At 45.9% G+C, this 19,368-nt stretch overlaps 1 protein-coding gene across 9 annotated transcripts in view; it reads right to left on the bottom strand.

Moving 5' to 3' along the window:
• ATP6V0A1 (ATPase H+ transporting V0 subunit a1) overlaps positions 1–17,385 on the bottom strand; it is a 33,151-nt gene extending 15,766 nt beyond the window's left edge. For 2 of the 9 annotated variants that reach the window (XM_054088131.1, XM_054088132.1), the window contains exons 1-15: positions 16,483–16,790; positions 15,746–15,824; positions 15,374–15,471; positions 14,707–14,835; positions 9,775–9,878; positions 8,729–8,855; positions 7,047–7,129; positions 6,298–6,391; positions 4,766–4,978; positions 3,508–3,658; positions 3,153–3,292; positions 2,201–2,358; positions 1,661–1,751; positions 749–867; positions 222–438 (exon numbers count right to left, since the gene is read on the bottom strand). In XM_054088131.1, the coding sequence (XP_053944106.1) occupies positions 222–438; positions 749–867; positions 1,661–1,751; positions 2,201–2,358; positions 3,153–3,292; positions 3,508–3,658; positions 4,766–4,978; positions 6,298–6,391; positions 7,047–7,129; positions 8,729–8,855; positions 9,775–9,878; positions 14,707–14,835; positions 15,374–15,471; positions 15,746–15,824; positions 16,483–16,683 (2,004 nt within the window). In that variant the 5' untranslated portion in view covers positions 16,684–16,790. Of the gene's footprint in view, positions 1–221; positions 439–748; positions 868–1,660; positions 1,752–2,200; positions 2,359–3,152; positions 3,293–3,507; positions 3,659–4,765; positions 4,979–6,297; positions 6,392–7,046; positions 7,130–8,728; positions 8,856–9,774; positions 9,879–14,706; positions 14,836–15,373; positions 15,472–15,745; positions 15,825–16,482; positions 16,791–17,267 lie in introns of those variants that run through there. The other 7 variants (XM_009555389.2, XM_009555390.2, XM_054088134.1 and 4 more) reach the window with 6 other exon arrangements.
• Between the last annotated feature and the right edge of the window lie 1,983 nt (positions 17,386–19,368).

The raw sequence follows: 19,368 nt of genomic DNA, 5'->3' as shown, positions 1-19,368 counted from the left end.
AAATAGCCCCAGGTCCCTAGGTTCAGACTGCTATAAATCCTAATTACAGGGATTATTCCTTCCTTCTTCAGCATCACATAGTATCAGGCTTTGGAAATGATGCCACATTTCCTCTATCACAAAGAAAGAGATCCACACTTGATTTCACCATTATTAGAAGGTCACCAAAAGACTCCGATATCATGAAGCATCTCTGATCTTATTCTAGCAAGAACACGCACCTGCCCTTTATAAAGCATCTTATTACTGGTATCGCTATAGGAGAACAGAAACATGTTGATAAAATGTATTAAAAGGCTTGGTGCATCCTTTGATGTGTGAGCATCATAGGCTGTCCACTTGTAGAAAATGAGGATAATGAGGTATCCAAACAGGGAGGACATGAAAATCATTTCTGGAATAAACCCAAGGTAGATGTTCAGTGGCTTCTTAAAATAGCTACAAGGAAAAAAAAAAGAGAGTTTAAAATTACATTTGGTTAGCATTAGGCACATGCAGGGCAAAAGCTTTTAATGAGAACATGAAGAGCATCTTTGGAACAAAAGTGCAGGGGCCCCACATTTCAACAACAGTCGGGGACTTAAACACAGTAACTTCCTGACGTGCATAGTTCTGCGTGCACAGAAACAAATGCATTAACTTCTGATTGAAGGCTGCAAAGCCTGATAATCTCCTGCATCTTAAACTCACCCCCATGCTACACCCCAAATTTCCCCTCCCTGAAAAAAAAACAGAGTGAAGCACTTACATATGGTTGAGAAGACTCAACGTGACACCAAAGAGCATGTGGACAATGCCAAGAATCACAGACATTTTCATCTTAAACGAATTGAGGAAGGTCAGCTTATTGCTGGCAATGTTCCAAATCTATGGAAAACAACACTGAGTCAGCCCAAACACCGAGGAAAAGAAAAAGAGAGAAGGAAAACATCTGCTTTAAGTTAACCCTCCAGGAAGTATCACGCTGTAAGAGCAGGTTTCTTTAACGATGTGTTTGTCACGCAGATATCTTCTGGCGAAATGAGCAGAAAATCCTTTCTGCTAGAACATTGTCTTACAGCAAGTGATCCCACCACAAGAGCAGGAATCAAACCCTGCTTGTTTTTACGGCAGGCACAAGTTGCAGGAAAAACGGGGCTGTATGCTTGCCAGACAAAAAAATCCATGATTATCCACTTGAATGAACAATTACACAGAGTTCTGATTTTCTGCACTTCCTGTTTAATGTGGAACACACGCAAGTTTTGTGTCAGATATTCTAAGGAGTGTTTGAAGCAGCGTTATCGATGTAAGCAGACACAAAATGACAGGTTTACTTGGAAACCTACATTTCCAACACTAATGGAAAAGAGAGATAAATAACTTTGCCCATGGTAAAAAAATAAACTTCATAAAGTGACATGCAAGTGTAGCCAGATTTGATTAAAACGCTGCAGGTAGAGTGAGAAAGAAACCTTTAACAGATCCAAGAACAAGCTTTTTTATCCTGAATCCAGTGTCCCAATAGGAACTGAATTAATTTTATGGGCCAGAAGTGTTTCCAACATTGACAAAGAGTGTGCTAAGGGAATGGCTGGGGTGTGGAAGTCTTTCACAGTGAACTGGACAGGTCCTTTTCTTTCTGTTCATAATTGACAGCAAAGGAAGAAAAAGCTCTTACCGGGTCAATGCCAAAGGGGTAGGGTCCATTGAACACCCCTGGAATAGCAGGATTCAGCTGAAGCAGAGGAGTAGTCTCAAGCAAGGCGTCTCTGTGTAGGTATAAAATCACACAAACATTAAGACAAGCAATGCAATCCTCTTTCTGTGAAAACTAACAATGTTCTTCCCTTGGGAGAGCAAGGATTATCTCAAATTGAGAGAACTTTAAAGTTCTTGCATGGTCCTGGAGATTTACTGAATGAATAATAAACCTCTTTCTCAATCTATTACTCAGCATGACAAGGAAGAAAGATGCAGGGGACAGGAATCTCGCTATGTTTACAAGGAGAAGATTCTAAACCACATCTTTACATGTTTTCTGGGAGAAAAAAAAAGCTGTTTTGAAACTGGACAGGTATCGCATTTACACTCTTCTTCCAACTCTGCTTGAGCTGGTGTTCAGAAGCTTTTGCTCTCTTGAGTTGGGAAGACAATGGGGAAAGATAAGTCACCTGCTTATCACTGTCACTCTTTATCTAGGTAGCAACTAGTTACTCACGACCAATTGCCTTTCGTGAACATTGGCCGGACGCTCCACGATGAACCGAACATATTGAGAGACTTGGAGAAGCAGTCGTTGTAGATGAGACCTGTGTAAGTGGAGAAGAGTCCCATCAGCAGAATGATGTATCGGCCACTGAAAATCATGTTGAACATCTAGTGTTAAAAACAAAGAAAGAAAGAAGCCCATGAGGACAAGGAAGGTCTCTCATAAAGACAAAACGGTAAAATCAGTCAGTTGCAGGACAAACGGTATCGTCTGCATGGACTGAAATCCCAAAGTCCCTGTTTACCCATGGCAGGGATTAAGGGTGCAAGAGTTGGGACTGCAGAATAGAATCTGAATGCAGAGGATAACGAGGCACCATGACTGTCTACAGAGAATCTGGGATGAGCTGAAGAGAATAAATTGCCCTCCTCACACCAACGCAAGCCCCCAGCCGGCAGCACCAGTCTGGGACCAGGCCCTGCTCAGCTTTCTCCGTGCTCTGTCGATGATTCTAACTCCAGTAACACTTCCTGTCAACCCAAGCCCTTAATGAGCAAAACCTACCTAGATCAGCAAATAGGAAGAAGCTTGCAGAGAGAGGACATACACATACGGAAATCAGGAGCTTTGCAGTGACTGAATCCCTTTATGATTCAACCAAGTTGTGGGTGTTTTGTTTACAAGAGCCCATGTGCTACACATCAGATAAATAATCTCCTTCAAACAACTGAAAGGAATGATTTCCTATAAATATCCGAAAGGAAAACCAAAGGAACTCTCACTACTACTATGAAATTATGCTGCTTGGTCTGAGGATACAGGCTTCCCACTCTGTCTGCGTGCTCAAATTTCAAATGTAAGGAGAAACGGGCATTGTCAACTCAAGGGCGGAAGGATGCGAGTAAACCAAGCCACAACCCATTGTTTCAAACGCAAAGCTCAGCATGACCTTTCACTTTACCTCATTGTCACTCTTTTGGGACAGAATACGGCTTTCCCTAAGCACCATCCAAACAGCAATCAGAGTCATCAGGATTCCATGGCCAAAATCTCCAAACATGACAGCAAACAGAAACGGGAAGGTAATGATCGTATACGGAGCTGCGAGAGAAAAGATGACATGCAGCGCAGTCAGTATTCGCGTACGCCCAGATTTATTACCATCCAATTTAAGCAATTTAGCAATGAATTCCCAAGCTTCTCCTGCACTTCTGAAAGGTCTAAAGTACTTTATTAATGGGACAGATAATGCAGTGAAACACCACGACTAGAACACTGGGATTGATGTCTTAAGACTTCAATAAGTATGACTTTACCTGGATTGATTTCCCGATATGTTCCAATGCCGTAAGCATCCACAATGTTTTGAAAGCCACAAGTAAACTTGTTTGTTTTGTTGTATGTTGGTGGGGTTTGATTGGTTTGCATCCTGTTTAAAATAGACGGGACAGTGGATCCGCTGTGCTCCTGTTTAAAAAGAGAAAGGAAGATGAGACTCGGAGCACTGGAGAACAAGAGTAAAACAGCACTTTCTCAATAGCATTTGGAAAACTACAAGCTTGCATTTTTGTAGTGTGTTTGCATGACTTGAGCAGCTGAGGAAGGTTGCCAAGTTTCCACTGCACTCCACTTTACACAACAAGAGAAACCCTTGCAGTAAGGATGAACATTGTCTGATTAGCACAGATAAGAATGCACAGAAGAGTTTGGCTTTTTAAAACAGCAAATGCAAGGACTCCGAGACACCCAACTCAATCTGAACAAAGGGTGAGCTTGCTAAGGACCTGCACGGCTCCTTTCAGTAAGTTCCACTGTATATCCAAACAGCGGGACTAAGGAGCTGATGGAGTGAGTCCGGAGGAGGCCACACAGATGATGTGAACGCTGCAGCACCTCCTGTATGAGGACAGGCTGAGTGAGTTTGGGTTGTTCAACCTGGAGAAGGCTCAAGGGAGACCTTAAAGGAGCTTCCAGGACCAAAAGGGGCTCCAGGAGAGCTGGGGAGGGGCTCTCGGTCAGGGAGCGCAGGGATAGGATGAAGGGAATGGTTTTCAGCTGCAAGAAGGGACATTGAGATGAGATCTTAGGAAGAAACGTTTTCCTCTGAGGGTGGGGAGGCTCTGGCCCAGGTTGCCCAGAGGCAGCGGTGGCTGCCCCATCCCTGGAGGGGTTCAAGGCCAGGTTGGATGGGGCTTGGAGCATCCGGATCCAGTGGGAGGTGTCCCTGCCCCTAGCAGGGGGTGGAACTGGATGGGCTTTGAGGTCCCTTCCAACCCAAACCAGTCTATGGTTCTATGACTACAAAGCATAGCCCAGTTAACTAAATGCACTAAGGGACTCAAACACAGGAAAATGCCCTACCACTACAGCATTTTCCTGAACTTAAAGCTTTACACAGCATATTTGTTACAAAGTTTATCTGTAACCCATGATTCCTTCATGTTAAATAAACCGTCCTCTGTGAGGACTCACTCAAACAGCCCAGAGGGATGGTTTTCAGCGACTCGCCATTTGGAAAAATCAATATATCCACAGTGCGTTTGCCAACAGTTGCAGACAGGAGCAGTTACTCACAGTGCCCCTCCTGAGGGCAAACTGGATGGAGTCGAGGTCAGCCACAGGACACCAGACTTCAGCGATCAAGCACTTCTGTGTCACATCGATATTGCACAGGTTGAGGGTGTGGTAGATGGCCTTCATCTTGCGTACTTTGATGAACCAGACGCGGATATTTTTAGCGGCTGCCTGCAAAACCCTTTGGCGATGATCCTCTGTTTGGTTCAGCACCTTTTGGAGAGAAGTAGGGTAAGAACGAGGCAAAGCTGGCCAAAACCATAGAGAAGGGCACAGAGAAACAGGGCTGGCCGAGAGGACAAACCTCATCCGCCCAAGGACGGATGGATGAGCACTCTCCCCGACCCATGCACAACTCTGTCAAATGCCTGCAATATATGCTTAGTCTCTCTATTAATTAGTTCTGCTAAAAGGTTTCAGGGCTTCTTTTTCCTTTTTGACTACTTCCCACCTTGAACTCCAAGGCTAGTGGACATTTCAAACTGCTCAGAGATCACAGAGGATGTTTTTGCCTCCACCCAGGTTAAAAGAGCAGAGAGGAGCTCTGTAAGTGAGGGGGACGCTGCCTTACGAAAACACAGAGATTACAATGGAAGGAGAAAGGGAGAAAACGTTTTTCCACTGAGGGTGTTTCCCAATTGGAACGCATCTAACTCAGGCCAAGTCAGATTTCCAGACTGGAAAGTCTTAGACTAAAGGGAAAGCAAGGTCACAGGGCACATGCAGCTCGGAATCCTGCAAGTTAAATTGTTTATGAGTTCCTATCTACTTTAGAATTACTCAACAGCTGCACTACACTATTTCCAGCTTGAGAGAGTTTCTGTATCAAACAAGTAGCCCAAATTAAACTGCTTTTCCTTTCAGTTTCTGAAGCTTTTCTTACTTTTGCCTCAAATCCTTTAATTTTTTCTGCATTACAATATACTGCCTTTCTTCCTGAACGCAAGCATTAACTGTTTCAGAGCTGGCACCCAGTAGATTTGTGCGCTGATTACTTTTTACCAACACCCAAACTGCTGCACAAGAGATTAGCTGTAAAGCAAACGCTCCTCAGGACAGCACAGCGTGTAAACACAAAGACAGGCAGAAAAAAAAGAAGAGCTAAGTTAAAATTAGCATTGTTATCTCAACGTGTTTCCAAGTTTAAAGGTTTTCAAAGTTCTTGTGGATGAAGCAGGCAATGATACGAGCATGCTTTTAGAGCTGGAAAGCACGGCATCTCCTTACACACGCATGTTTCTCTCTGCTCCCTGGCATGCAGTTCTCTATCAACGCTGTACTTACATCTATATAAACTGCTTAGCCCTCCAGAAAGAACAACCCACTCCCATCCTAAATCCTGACAAAGAAAACAACTGAGCAGTCTCCAAACATCTTCCTTGTGCTGCTGAGCTGCTGTTCTCAAGCTACCCGGAACTGAAAATATGGCCATTTAATAGGGCCAAAAATTCTCCTGTTTTCATAGGACCCCAAGGTGTTTTCAACTATAATATTAAAGAAAGAAAAAAGGGCATCGACCCCAGTTCTTTTACCATCTGAAGATCATCAATTCTGGTATTGACACCAGAAGCCATTTCCTTTCGCTCCTGTGGGGTCTCTGGGCATGGGTAGAGGGAGGCACGGAATCTGAAAGACATGCAAGCCACCTTAGTAACACAGACGGAAAGAAGACAAGTCAGTTGGGGAAAACAGATGGCTGAGCCTGAACACAGAAATAAAGAAAGAAGCACCTGAAGAGAAGCTTCTCATCAGCTGACTGCCAAGCAGAGTTTCAGTCTTTACATGAAATGGCTACAGAAGTTTGCTTTAGGCCAAAATAGAAGCTGAATGCTTAAGAAAATGGAAGTGGGAGAAATCCCTGTGTTCCTTGTTCTGACAGAGTCTCCAGGGCACTGTCACAAAGCTAATTAGCCATCCCAGGTCAGGGTACTGCTATCGTGCCAGTGCAGCTACTGATAGAAGTGGTCGCTGTTGGTTTCCCCTGGGAGAATATCACTCACTGACATCCCATTAGTTCTGTCCAACACCTCAACACTCGACCTTCCCTGTTTTTAGGCATTCTCCAGCAAAGCAGCCATCTGCTGTGAGCATTACAGGCTTGGGGGGGTGGCTGGTTCGACTGTAAAATATGCTTCAGCTACCTATGGTATATTTTATTCGCTATCAAAATGTGTCCTCCTACAGTCATAGCGAAACAAGGAGTTAAAACCTTCATATCATTAAGTCACGTCAATGTGTTTCAAACATCTGAGAGAGCCACCCAGCTCTCAGACTTCCATACCCTTCACATATCTTCTTGACTCTGTTCTTCAGCTGGTCGCCTTGGAAAAAGATGATAAACACAGACTTGTGCACATAATCTCCCTAGAAGAGAAGAAAGGGCGCGCTGTAACAGCTCAGCTACTTACAGAAATTGGCATTATAGCAAATTACAACAGACTGTTTCTTCTCCTTCCTCTGAATCTGTACATACAGAGCTCGTATCTGGATGGTGAGCCAAGAATGTAGTGTAACAACCTTGCAACAGTCATGAGGAAAGCAGTTTTCTTCGCCTCCTCTTGTACTTATATTTACTGAAGCATTTAATAATTATTTATTGTATTACATAGAAGACAAACAGGAAAAGCTGGGAAGATCTCCGAAAGAGAGATGCAATAAATTATTTATCAGCATTTACTGCAGTCAGCTCACCTACAGAAGCAAGCAAAAAACTTAAGAGTGAATGAAAATAAGGTGAAGTGGAGTTTAACCACTGTGATTCTCCAGGGAGGCCAACGGTACATTCTTTGTCCAGCTGTTTTCATGCTGGTAGCCAGGCCCCCTTTCCTGCGTTTGTTGACAAGTTATTGTTCTACCTTACTGAGGAAACTTGAACCTAATGTTTCATGAATAATTACATTAGGTGTAACCTCAATTTAAGGAAGTGTTGCACAATAAGAACAAAGTCTCCTAGTGGACAGATAATTCAGCAGGTCAGCCACCAAAAGAGAGAAGAAATCAGCCTTACATGAGAAACAGAGAGGCTGTCACTGAGTTTCCACTCTTCTGCCTTTGTTCCAGTACTTACAGCCTCTCTTTTTACTGGTTAAGAGCAAGAGTACCCGAGGTTTGGCACTGTCCATTGATTTGAGCAATAAGAAGGCGAAAGTAAAAACAGGCACAATCACAACGTTTACTCTTTATATTTGTAAAAAAGCCAACAGTTCTCAGGCAGATGTTTAAATTACTGCTTAGCAAATAAATTAAAAGTGAAAGGTTCAAGTTCAGAGCAAACAAGCTACAGATATGACCCAGCTAATGGCCAGAAGAGCCTCTTCCAAGGAGGATTATGGCTTATTCAGAAAAGTATAGCGGCCTTCTAGTACCTGAAGGGGCCTAAAAGAAAGCTGGGGAGGGACTTTTTCCAAGGGCCTGGAGAGACAGGATGAGAGGGAATGGCTTTAAATTGGAAGGGTAAAGATTTAGATTAGATATTAGGATGAAATTCTTCACGATGACAGTCGGGAGACCTTGGCCCAGGTTGCCCAGAGCAGTGGTGGCTGCCCCATCCCTGGAGGGGTTCAAGGCCAGGTTGGATGGGGCTTGGAGCAACCGGATCCAGTGGGAGGTGTCTCTGCCCATGGCAGGGGGTGGAACTGGATGGGCTTTGAGGTCCCTTCCAACCCAACCATTCCCTGATTCTATGATTTGCACTTGTAGTTTGTGCCAAAGAAGCAACCGTGCCCTGCTGCAGCGTAAAATTTGAGTTAGTTTTCCTCCTTTCACAGCATTCACCATCCATCCTGCTATTTTTGTTTTAACAGAATAGGAAAATGCTCATCACCAAAGCCTCGGAGGCTGCGAGTGGATACTGTGAATGGACGCAACACACACGTTTGCCTGCACGGAGCTCACGGAGGACAAAAACTTACATCCTTTTCCCCATCTGAGACTTTTGCTGCTGTAAACAATAGTTGCTTTTACCGTCACGGGATCCTCCAGGGGGTTTTCGATTTCTGCTTGACGCAGGAATACGTTCCCTCGGCACACTCGCCACAGCATGCGCTCAAACATGGGGATTCGCTCACGGTTGATCACGCCAGCCACAAACCTGTAACAGGGACAGTGTAAGAGTCAATCCTGCACCTAAAAGCCCCAGAACACCGATATTAACAACAGTTTAGCATCAGATTGAAAGCTATAAAAATAATAGTTTGAAATTAGTTCTTTAAGCAAAATTAGAAGGCTGTCTAAACTACAGAGATAAAATCACATGTGAGGATAGGCTGAGAGAGTTGGGGTTCTTCAGGCTGGAGAAGAGAAGGCTCCAGGGAGACCTTAGAGCAGCTTCCAGCACTGAAAGGGGCTCCAGGAAAGCTGGGGAGGGGCTCTTTATCAGAGAGGGCAGGGGGAGGATGAGGGGAAAGGTTTTCAGCTGAAAGAGGGGAGATTGAGATGAGATCTTGGGGAGAAATGTTTTGCTGTGAGGGTGGGGAGGCTCTGGCCCAGGTTGCCCAGAGAAGTGGTGGCTGCCCCATCCCTGGAGGGGTTCAAGGCCAGGTTGGATGGGGCTTGGAGCAACCGGATCCAGTGGGAGGTGTCCCAGCCCATGGCAGGGGGTGGAACTGGATGGGCTTTGAGGACTCTTCCAACCCAACCTATTCCATGATTCTGTGAATGAAGAGGATATGGATCTACATGGGTCTTTCAGAGCACCATGTGCCTGCAGTGGTTACTCATTTCAAAGCTCTGAGAGCTCCGAATGTCTGAAAGTAGCACCCAGAACAATTTTACTAGGAAGAAACTAGTAAATTTTTTCTTTTTGTACAGAGAGAAGTGTGTGAAGCACAAATATGAGCTAGGAAGTTAAAACACATGACAAAACCAGTGACCGACAGCTAGTTTTAGATCCTTCATCTGCTTGATATGCCAGTCTGGAAAGTTTCACAGCTGCACTCAAATCCTTGCGGATTCCAGAAGCTGAACGTAAATCAACAACCCTAAAGCCAGAAAGCACAAACTGCCATTACCCAAGTCGTAGCGGGGCACCTCTTCCCATCTCGCTTGGTTCCAGGAGTGAAGAGGATTCCTCCAACAGGTCTGGATCCGCCATCTGCTGATGATGCAATTCAGCCTGAATTCACAAATCAATTAATATCTAATGAAACTAGTTAGTGGCATGCAGGGAACGAGGAACCAGGAGATAGTTTGGGGAGACAAAGAAAAAAAAAGACGAGAAAAAGAAAAGAAAAAAAGAAAGAACAGACATAAAACAGCAGAAAGACAAACGAGATGAGAGAAAAGACAGCAAAAGTCACACAAGGAAGGAGGAAAACAAGAGGAAGAGTGGAATGGCTCAGCAAAGCTTCCATACAAGAAAGGTCTCGACTGCTGTCACAGAACAAAGAGGTAGGGGATATATAAGCCTGAAGAAAGGCAGAATTCAACAAAATTTATCAAGTTTTAAATACAAGTGATGTTCCCAAGAACAAACCAGAGTCACACTCCTGACTCTTATCTTCCCCTAGATCTTCAGAGAAAAGAGTGGGTGTAGATGCTAATTCCTTCTTGCGCTACTTGTGCATTTCTTGGGAATTAATAAAGATGCTTAAGGCCTTTCCAAGAGGTACCTGGGAGATCGTACTGGCGTGTAAAGTCTGGTTCTATGTCACAGGAATAGGGATGCTCAGGTCAGTCTCCCACAGGTAGGTGAACAGCCCTTAGGGCACCCTGCAGTTTCACAACGCTGCAACCCCACAACCGGTTGTGCGAGACCTGCGCACCCTGTAACAACTCACTGATTTCAGAATTAGGTGACAGTATTTTGACCGATTCCACGGTATTTACCACATCAGCAGGGTCAGAATCAGTAACAAAACCTGCAAGTACTGGACGGCAACTTTCTTGACTGGCTTTACAAAGATCTCCCTCCAAGAATCCACATAAAACTTTCAGCTTAAAACCACGCTTACTGATTAAATCTATGAATTCAAAATAGAATCACAGAACCATAGAACGGTTTGGGTTGGAAGGGACCTTAAGCCCATTTCCAACCCCCTGCCATGGGCAGGGACACCTCCCACTGGATCCGGTTGCTCCAAGCCCCATCCAACCTGGCCTTGAACCCCTCCAGGGATGGGGCAGCCACCACTGCTCTGGGCAACCTGGGCCAGCGCCTCCCCACCCTCACATATAGGATATTAATCCTTATTCACTCTATTTATTATTGCCGCAGACAAAGGATGCCTTGCTTAGGGCAGCCTGATGCTGCTGCTCATTTTTTTGCCTAGCCAGGCATTGAAATAGGTCGTGGATTTCTATTGTCCATCTTTGCAACTAATTTGCAGGCTAAAATTCTTGGGAATATAACTTGTAAGTGTCAGCAATTCCAGTCAGGAAGGATGCTCAAATCACATCTTCCTGTGCACCATCTGCATATTTCGTTCAGCCCCACATTGCAGTCAGTTCTACCTCTGCAGCTTATATAACGGAACGACGAAAACTGCAGTTCCTCAGCACAACCAAAGGGCCAAATTCTACCCTCTGTGGGACTCAAGTCTTCCCCACAGAAAGGAGTTGCTAAAACACACTTGAAGGTAGAGTTTGACCCCTACAACACATAAAATGCATGCAGACACACATCACAGCCTTGCAAAATATACAGCAAGCATGATGACTCAGCTGTAGTTTCTTTGTGCAAGAGTTGCACCATAATTCTAAGTAAAAACCTCTACAACATTCGACTTGCACGACAAATCGAAGTATCTACCACCTACAAGAAAAGCTTTTGCAAGGCTGACACCAAAAGCAGCTCAACTGCTTGTACAGACCCCTCCTTCAGATGTTACAGAAGTACAGGAGCCCTTATTTATCTTGGAAAGCTCACGGGAAGCATTTCTGATCCTTTCAACTTCAAGGCAACTTGTCGCAACGTCAAAAAACAAATAGAAAATTTTGCTTCATAGAGAACACAACCAAAAAAAAGGAAGTTTCGTGCCCCAAACCGAAAACACCAGTGATATCTAGACTTCAGGATGCTGAAAAACACCAAGTGACAATTGTAAGAGGCTTGTATTGTATTTACCAGGAATTGAGACAACTCTCAGTGATACTTTTTGTGAGGTGCATCACATTTTGGCTCAGGAAACACAAAAGGAGGACAGCACTATGGAAAATTTTGGCTCCACCTCAGTTGAGGGAGTAATTCTCACAAACATTTCATGTCACTTCTAGCTTTTGAGGGCCTTTATTAAGGACACTGCATCAGAGACGAGCCCTGCGTGGAAAAGTTGACATTACAAAACAAAGCAGCTTGGAATAAATTTGGACCAGTTTTACTAAACAAGAACTGTCTTACACAAGGATTTTGGGGCATAACCAACCCCTGTGTTCTTTAAATACAACTCTCAGCTGCTTTGAATCCATGTTCCCATCCTTTCTAGGAAGGAAACATCACAGCAAGTCCAGCTCTGGAGGGATCACTAAAGCAGTGTTATACGTTTTAACAAGAATAAAAAAATTGAGAGACTATGTGGAAGTGAAAGAGCTGCCCGGCTACAGCGCGGAAAAACAAGACTGTAGGAAATTTACCTCAAACACGAGTTTTACAGCAGCAAGTGAAATAACATTGTGATCTCAAAGTATTTTCATTGTGATTTTAAAGTATTTTTTACTACATCAAGTTGTTCACAATTAGAAAACCCCAAGCATTTTATGACAGTAATTAAAATGAGGACCTCTCCTTATTAACTATTTTAGAATTGCTTCTTTTTAACCCAGATCAGCACCTTTAACCTCAAGGCCTGAAAAAAAAGGGGTTGTTTTCCCTCTTCTCCTCTGGCCCTGCATGGCCACACACCACCAGATACAATTCAAGCCCCTTCCAGTTCACGAACAAAACCAAAACCAATCTTCACAAGAACTAAAAAGGATTCATTTCACCATTTGAGACACTAACCCAGAGCCCAGACAGAAATGACAGATGCAAAATAAACAGAAAAAAGCAGATGGGGAGAAGAGCGAGAGGGAAGAGAGACAGGGGACTGCATGCCATTAACCATTACTTTTCCAGTCTTCTTTTACGCTCACACTCTAGGCAAAGCTTTCAGAGAAATCTCTCCAGCTCATACTGTTCTTCACAAGCAAAGACAAGAAGACTGAGAAAAGGAGCATAATCATCAACATGGTTTGTTGAAACAAGAAACGGCTGCTTGGCCAAGATCGGTCAGAGAAGAACGAGCGAAGGAGCTTTGCCGCTCTCCCTCCTCCAGCGCACAAACTCCGGCGAGCAGAGCGAACCCCAAGCAGGAAGCACTTTGGACAGTGAGCCATTTCTTGTGCAACTTATTACTATGAATAACCCAACCTTAATTACAAGTTATTAAAGTCTTCGAGTGTTGAAGGTATTGTGACAATGACAGTATGGAGAAATGAAGCGTTGGCCACTCCGTGATAACAAGGCTCAGAAGTCCTGGACTGTCAGGTTCTCTCGGGAACAGCTCTTTGCAGTGTGAACCAAAACGGGTTTTTACTGCACTTCACATGTGAGCTGTTCAGTCTGCTCTTACGTATAGAAATGTCTTTCATCTGTTGTATTTTGTTTTATTATTACAGATAGGAACACATTTAAACTTTCCACGGCCAGTGCATTTAAGGCTGGCTTGAGTTCCCTTTCACAGTGACCTGAAGTAGATTGTTTCATTAGAAAATTGGTTTTGATCTTTAAATTTCATGTACTTGAAGCAAAGCAGCAGGCAGATCTTCCCAGAGAGGACAGGAATTAACAGAAAGGTGCTCAGCTCTGGTGGTGGTTGGTTTTGCCTAGTGCTCAAGACAGCCATGCAGCAAAGGGATAGATTACCAGGTTAACGCTGTTTGTTCAAGGAGCCCCAAGATCTTGTAAGGAAACATTCAGCACTGGAAGACAATTTTTTTGGCACAGAAACCAACCCCACGACCCATCAACCGATCGCACCACCAGTAGTATCTATGTCAGCAGTGACTGGGACTTGTGTTGGCAGGAGAATATCCCTAATGCCTGAACAGGAGGCAAAATCCGGTGCCAAAAAACAAACCCAAACCGTTAGATAAACAGTCGGACGTTTGCAGGAGCCCAACTTGACTCGATCACAGCCTTTAGAAGCCATATCCATTAGGAACTCTTTGATCAAATCCTTGGATGAGCGGAAACAGGACATGGATTTAGCAAAAACATGTCCTTACTGTTCTAAAAACCACACTCTAAGAAAACTCCCTAGACTTTGACATACTCAAGGTTTAAAAGGAAGGATTAAATCTCCTCCCACACCAGCTTTATGCCTGTGTCATGACTGACATCAGAGCAGCTCTTTTCAGTTCCAGTGGAAGAGTTCACTTTCCAGCCCAGCTGGTACCGGACAAAATGTGGAAACTTTCAACAGGAGCTTTGCTCCAGAACTTACCTCCAAAACCATCAGGGTTTGATCAAAGCCTCAAATAAATAAGTAAAATAATCAATCTATTACTCCAGGGGACTTTGCATTATGACCCTAACAATTAATCCCTATATATCATCTCACAAGATGAAGAAAAATTAAGCTGGATTGCAATTCCTCTGTGTAAGCGTGGACTGCTTACCCGTGCATGTACCAAATAAATTCTTACCCGCTGAAGAAAGGGCTCACTGCGGCACCGAATTTTCAGCCTATGCTTTAAAAACTACCAGCATCTTAATTATTTTACATGATTTTTAGACAAACCATTGCTTAACTAAAACCCAAACCAGCATAATAAGAGGTAAATCGTGGGTAGCTATGCGTACTGCATGAGAAATGGAAAATAATTTGAGCAGCTTTCTTAAACAAAGCGATAAAAATGACCCTGCTGTTCAAAACAGCAACTGAAAATAGATTTGGGAATAAAAATGGTAATTTGTGGGTGAGGAACTGGCTTCCCAAGTGTTACCCAGCCCCCGGTATTCTGACCTCATCAAAAAATTGCTGAGTTTTACGCAGTATAAATTTTAATTCTGTCAGCTCCAAGAAGTTTCTCTTCAGAGCTTCCTGGTTGGTGTTGATTTCTTTAAGCTCATTTTCAATCTTCTCAAAGTTTGCCTGCAAGATGGGAAAGGGAGAAGGAAAAAGGACTTTTTACTTCCAGAAGTAAGTGCTGTTAAGACAACAAAGCAGGCAAGATGCTTCACATTCCCCCATGATTTGCATACAATTAGAGACGCATCTTTAGCCTGCACAGAGCCAGCCTTGCGACATTCTTTTCAGGCAACTTGAAATGCTTCCTGCCCAGACTTACAGACTGGATTTGTGGGGAGTTCTTCAAATCATTAAAACCCTCATGAGCCTGAACACAGAACCACCACAAACCATGCGGTTCCAGCAGGTTTTGACTCTTAAATGGGTGAAATTCCTTTCAAGTACTTTCACTTCTAATTGGATTTGGATAAATGCACAAGCGAAACAATGCTCGTGAATTAAAATTGCACTGATATGAGCCAACAGAGCATTCCCAGCGTCACTGGGGATCACAGTTAATGCACCTTTGCTGGTAAATTCATTGGGATTCTACCAATGGAGCCAATTTCCCCCATTTTCATCTGGAGTCAAACACTACCAGAGTCTCTACACACTTCATTACCTCCAAATCAATCATGTCACGTGGAAAAGGCACCTCTGGGTTTTCACCAGTGTCCATGATAGGGATATTTGCTTTTTTAATCTCCTTCTCAACAAACCCTGGAGAGAAAACAAAGTTAACATCAACAAAAGGGGCACTCCAACGTCCAAGTGTCACCGTAACCTCCACCCAGCCCACCCAGCAGCTGGGAATCCTTTCACCTCCTATTCCAAGGTCCCCTTATTTAGGTCTTCCATGGAGGAAATGGATCCCTGAAGGCAGCTGACACAGGGAAGGAGGCAGCTTTTGCTCCTCTGGTTTCCATCGTGGCCGTGCAGGTTCAGCCTCAGTGAAAGCCCCGAGCCCAGCCCCTACGGACCCCGTGACACGTACGCAGCTTGCGGTCCATCTCCTCGCACCGCCTGACTTCATTCACAAATTTACGTTGGAACACGTTCACGTCTGGGTTCAACTGCAGAGAGAGACCAGGCTGCTCAGCGTCCCCTGCCTGGGGCTGAGGGGCATTGGGGCACCCGAGGGGGGACTGAGGGGCATTGGGGCACCCGACGGGGGGACTGCGGGGGACCCGGAGGTTGGGGTCCCATGGAGAGGGATCCAGAGAGGACTCAGGGAGGGGGATCCAGTGAGAGGACCCAGGGAGAGAGGGATCCAATGAGAGGGCCCAGGGGGAGGGGGATCCAGTGAGAGGACCCAGGGGGATGACACAGAGTGGGAAGATCTAGGGGGGAGGACAGAAAGTGGGAATCCAACAGGGAAACATGGAAGAGGGAGATCCAGGAGGGAACTGGAGGGGATCCAGAGGGAGAATTCGCAGGGGGGACGTGGAGGGTGGATTCAGAGGAGAGGGAATCTGTGGGGGGACACAGGAGAGGGAGATCCAGGGAGGGCCCAGAGTGGGAATCCAGGGGGGACACGGAAGGGGGGCACTCGGAGGGGTCACACAGATGACAGGGAATCCAATGGGGATCCGGGGAAGCAGATCCAACAGGGAACCTGCGAGGCTTATCCTAGGGCAGATCTCACAGAGATCCGAAGGGGGAAATCCAAGGGGGACTCGAGGAAGTGGATCCCGGTTGGGGGGGGAATCCGAGAGGCGACCCCGTACTCACGTCGCGGAACTGGACCTTGCCCAGCTCGCCCAGCTCGCTGACACAGCAATAGGCGGCCTCGGACTGGAGGAAGAGCTGGGCCAGGGTCATCTCCTCGCTGCGGAACAGCTCCCCCATGGCGCCCGCTGCGCTGCAGGCTCTGTGAGAAAGGCGCTCAGCACCGCGAGGGCCAACGGGGCCTCCCTGCTGCCTCCCCGTCATGGCACCGGCCCCACTCCCGTTCCCCTCCTCATTCCGGGGCCCATCCTCATCCCTACTCCCATGCCCATCTCAATCCTCCATCCCCAACCCCATCCTCGTTCCTATCCCTATTCCTGGTCTCATTCCCAATTCCCTACTCCCACCCCACATCCCCATCCCTACTTTTCCATTTCCTATTGCCATCCCCGCCCCCTATCACCTATTCCCATTCTCCATCCCCATCCCTGTTCATGGCCCCATTCCCATCCCCTATTACCTCTTCCCATCCCCATCCCTATTCTCATTCCCCATTCTCACCCCTGATCCTCAACCCTATTTCCGTTCCCATTCCCACCCCTGATCCTCATCCCTATTCCTGGCCCCATTCCTGTTCCCATTCCCATCCCTGATCCTCACCCCTATTCCTGGCCCTACTGCCACCCCTGATCCTCACCCCTATTCCCGGCCCCATTCCCAATTCCCCATTCCCATCCCCCATCCTTATTCTCGGCCCCATTCCCAAAGCCCTATTCCCATCCTTATTCCCATCGCCATTCCCGTTCCCATCGCCATTCCCGTTCCCATCCCCCGTTCCCGTCCCGCACCCGCAGCCCCCGCCGCGCCTCCTCCTGCAGCCCCCACCGCTCCTTCCGCCCGTGACGTCACCGCGCACGCGGGGCGGGGTCACGCGGCCGCGTCCCAGGCGACAGGCGCAGCGCCGGAAGTGACGTCACTATCCGGCTCCTGGTCCGGCCACTCCCCTCCCGCCCCTCTTGAGGCGCTGGTGATGCCATCGGGGCCGCCGTGATGTCACCGGCCCAGCAAAGCCCCGAATTAGCGGGAGATTTGGCTGTTGTGAAGTTCATAATAAGGTTAAAACTAGTCCTTGTGATACAAGAAGCGGCTCCTGTTACAAGAGGTGGAATATTTGTGATTTAAGCTCCAGTAGAGCTCAGTTTCATCTAAGCAACTGTATTTTATTAGACACCATGTCCCTCTGACAGTGTGATCCCTTTCAGTGTTTTTCATAGAATTTCCAGGCACTTTGCATCCTTTGGAGACAATAACAGCTTGGGCTCAGGAAATTTGTGCTGAACAGGCGTCACTTTTTCCTGTAATCACCTCTCTTTGCAGTCTTTCCCACCTCAAACACAAGGTCAGTCAGACAATCTCCAAATGAGCAAGAGATTTGACTGTTGTGAAGTTCATAATAACATTAAAATTAGTCCTTGTGATACAAGAAGGTGTTCCTTCTTGTAACACACAAGGGAATATTTGTAATTTAAGCTCAAGTAGAGCTCAGTTTCTCTTAAAAGTTAGACACCATGTCCCTCTGAGAGCTTGATTCCTTTCAGTGTTTTTCAGAGAATCCTAGAATTTCCAGGCACTGTTCATTCTTTGGAGATGATATCTTACGTTCAGGATCTGTGCACAACAGAGGTGTCTTCCCACCGGATCCAGTGGGAGATGTCCCTGCCCATGGAAGGAAGTTAGAACTGGATGGGCTTTGAGGTCCCTTCCAACCCAAACTATTCCATGATTCTATGATTCTGTGAAACATCTGAATAAAATCAAAACCTGAGCCTGGTGTTTGCCACTCATTGGCTTCTCCTGGTCAGTCTTCACAGCAGAAAGGGGCTGTAATGGGTTTGTCCTAACACAAACAATTACTGGTCGCATTTTATCTTGGCTGGGATTCCTGCACACATAGCAAGCACCAAGTGAGGCACTTAGAATCCTAGAATCATAGAATAGTTTGGGTTGGAAAGGACCTTAAAGATCATCCAGTTCCAACCCCCTGCCATGGGCAGGGATATCCCACTGGATCCGGTTGCTCCAAGCCCCATCCAACCGGACCTTGAACCCCTCCAGGGATGGGGCAGCCACCACTGCTCTGGGCAGCCTTTTCCAGTGTCTCATCACTCTCATAGTGAAGAAATTCTTCCTTATGTCTACTCGAACTCTCCAGTTTACAGCCATTGCCTCTAGTCCTATCACTAGCCCTATCACTACTTCATCCCCTTTTCCAAGTGCCAGGGAGAAATACAATTCTCTGTTCTTTTCCTCCCACACTCTGCTTTTTCTTTTAATTATTCCCAAATGGGGAAATAAAGGTATGGGGATTGCATTGCAGTCAGACATGGAATAGCTGGCAGGCCTGGAAAGGGAGCATTGCTCTACTTGCATCCTGTCCTGTACATGGAACTCCACAGCCTGTGGAAATTCACTCTGGAGCTTCTCTCCTCAGTGAGAAACAACTGCAGAGCCTCCACGCATCTGCCTGGAGGGAGAGGCGTTTCCACGGAACTGACTCATCCACAGCAAACACTGGAAATAAATCCTCAGGAAAAAAACGTCCCTCCAGGAAAAAACAGGGTATAGAAAAGCAGCCTATTTTTAATACATGATGTAATAACGTTCTGGAGGCCACACAGGACCATTCGCTGATGCACGGTGAAGCCAAAGGTTGATCTGCATTGCTGTGTGGGTACCACAACAGCAAAAAGCAAGCTGTGACATGGCAGGGAACACCGGGCACAGAAAGCGCTGACTGTCGCCAGCATTCATCATTAAACAATGTTCCTGACATTATGGGTTTCCCAACTCGTGTGCTTGGAATGAAGCGTTTCTTCCAGCACTGTCCCAAGGCAGACTGGGAGAAAGCGGTGTTGGAGAACGTTTGCTTTGTGGCATGCTGTAAGGGTG

This window comes from Cuculus canorus, chromosome 25 (genome assembly GCF_017976375.1).
Source record: "Cuculus canorus isolate bCucCan1 chromosome 25, bCucCan1.pri, whole genome shotgun sequence".
NCBI classification, from domain to species: Eukaryota; Metazoa; Chordata; class Aves; order Cuculiformes; family Cuculidae; genus Cuculus; species Cuculus canorus.
This window is presented reverse-complemented; position numbering and strand designations above follow the sequence as displayed.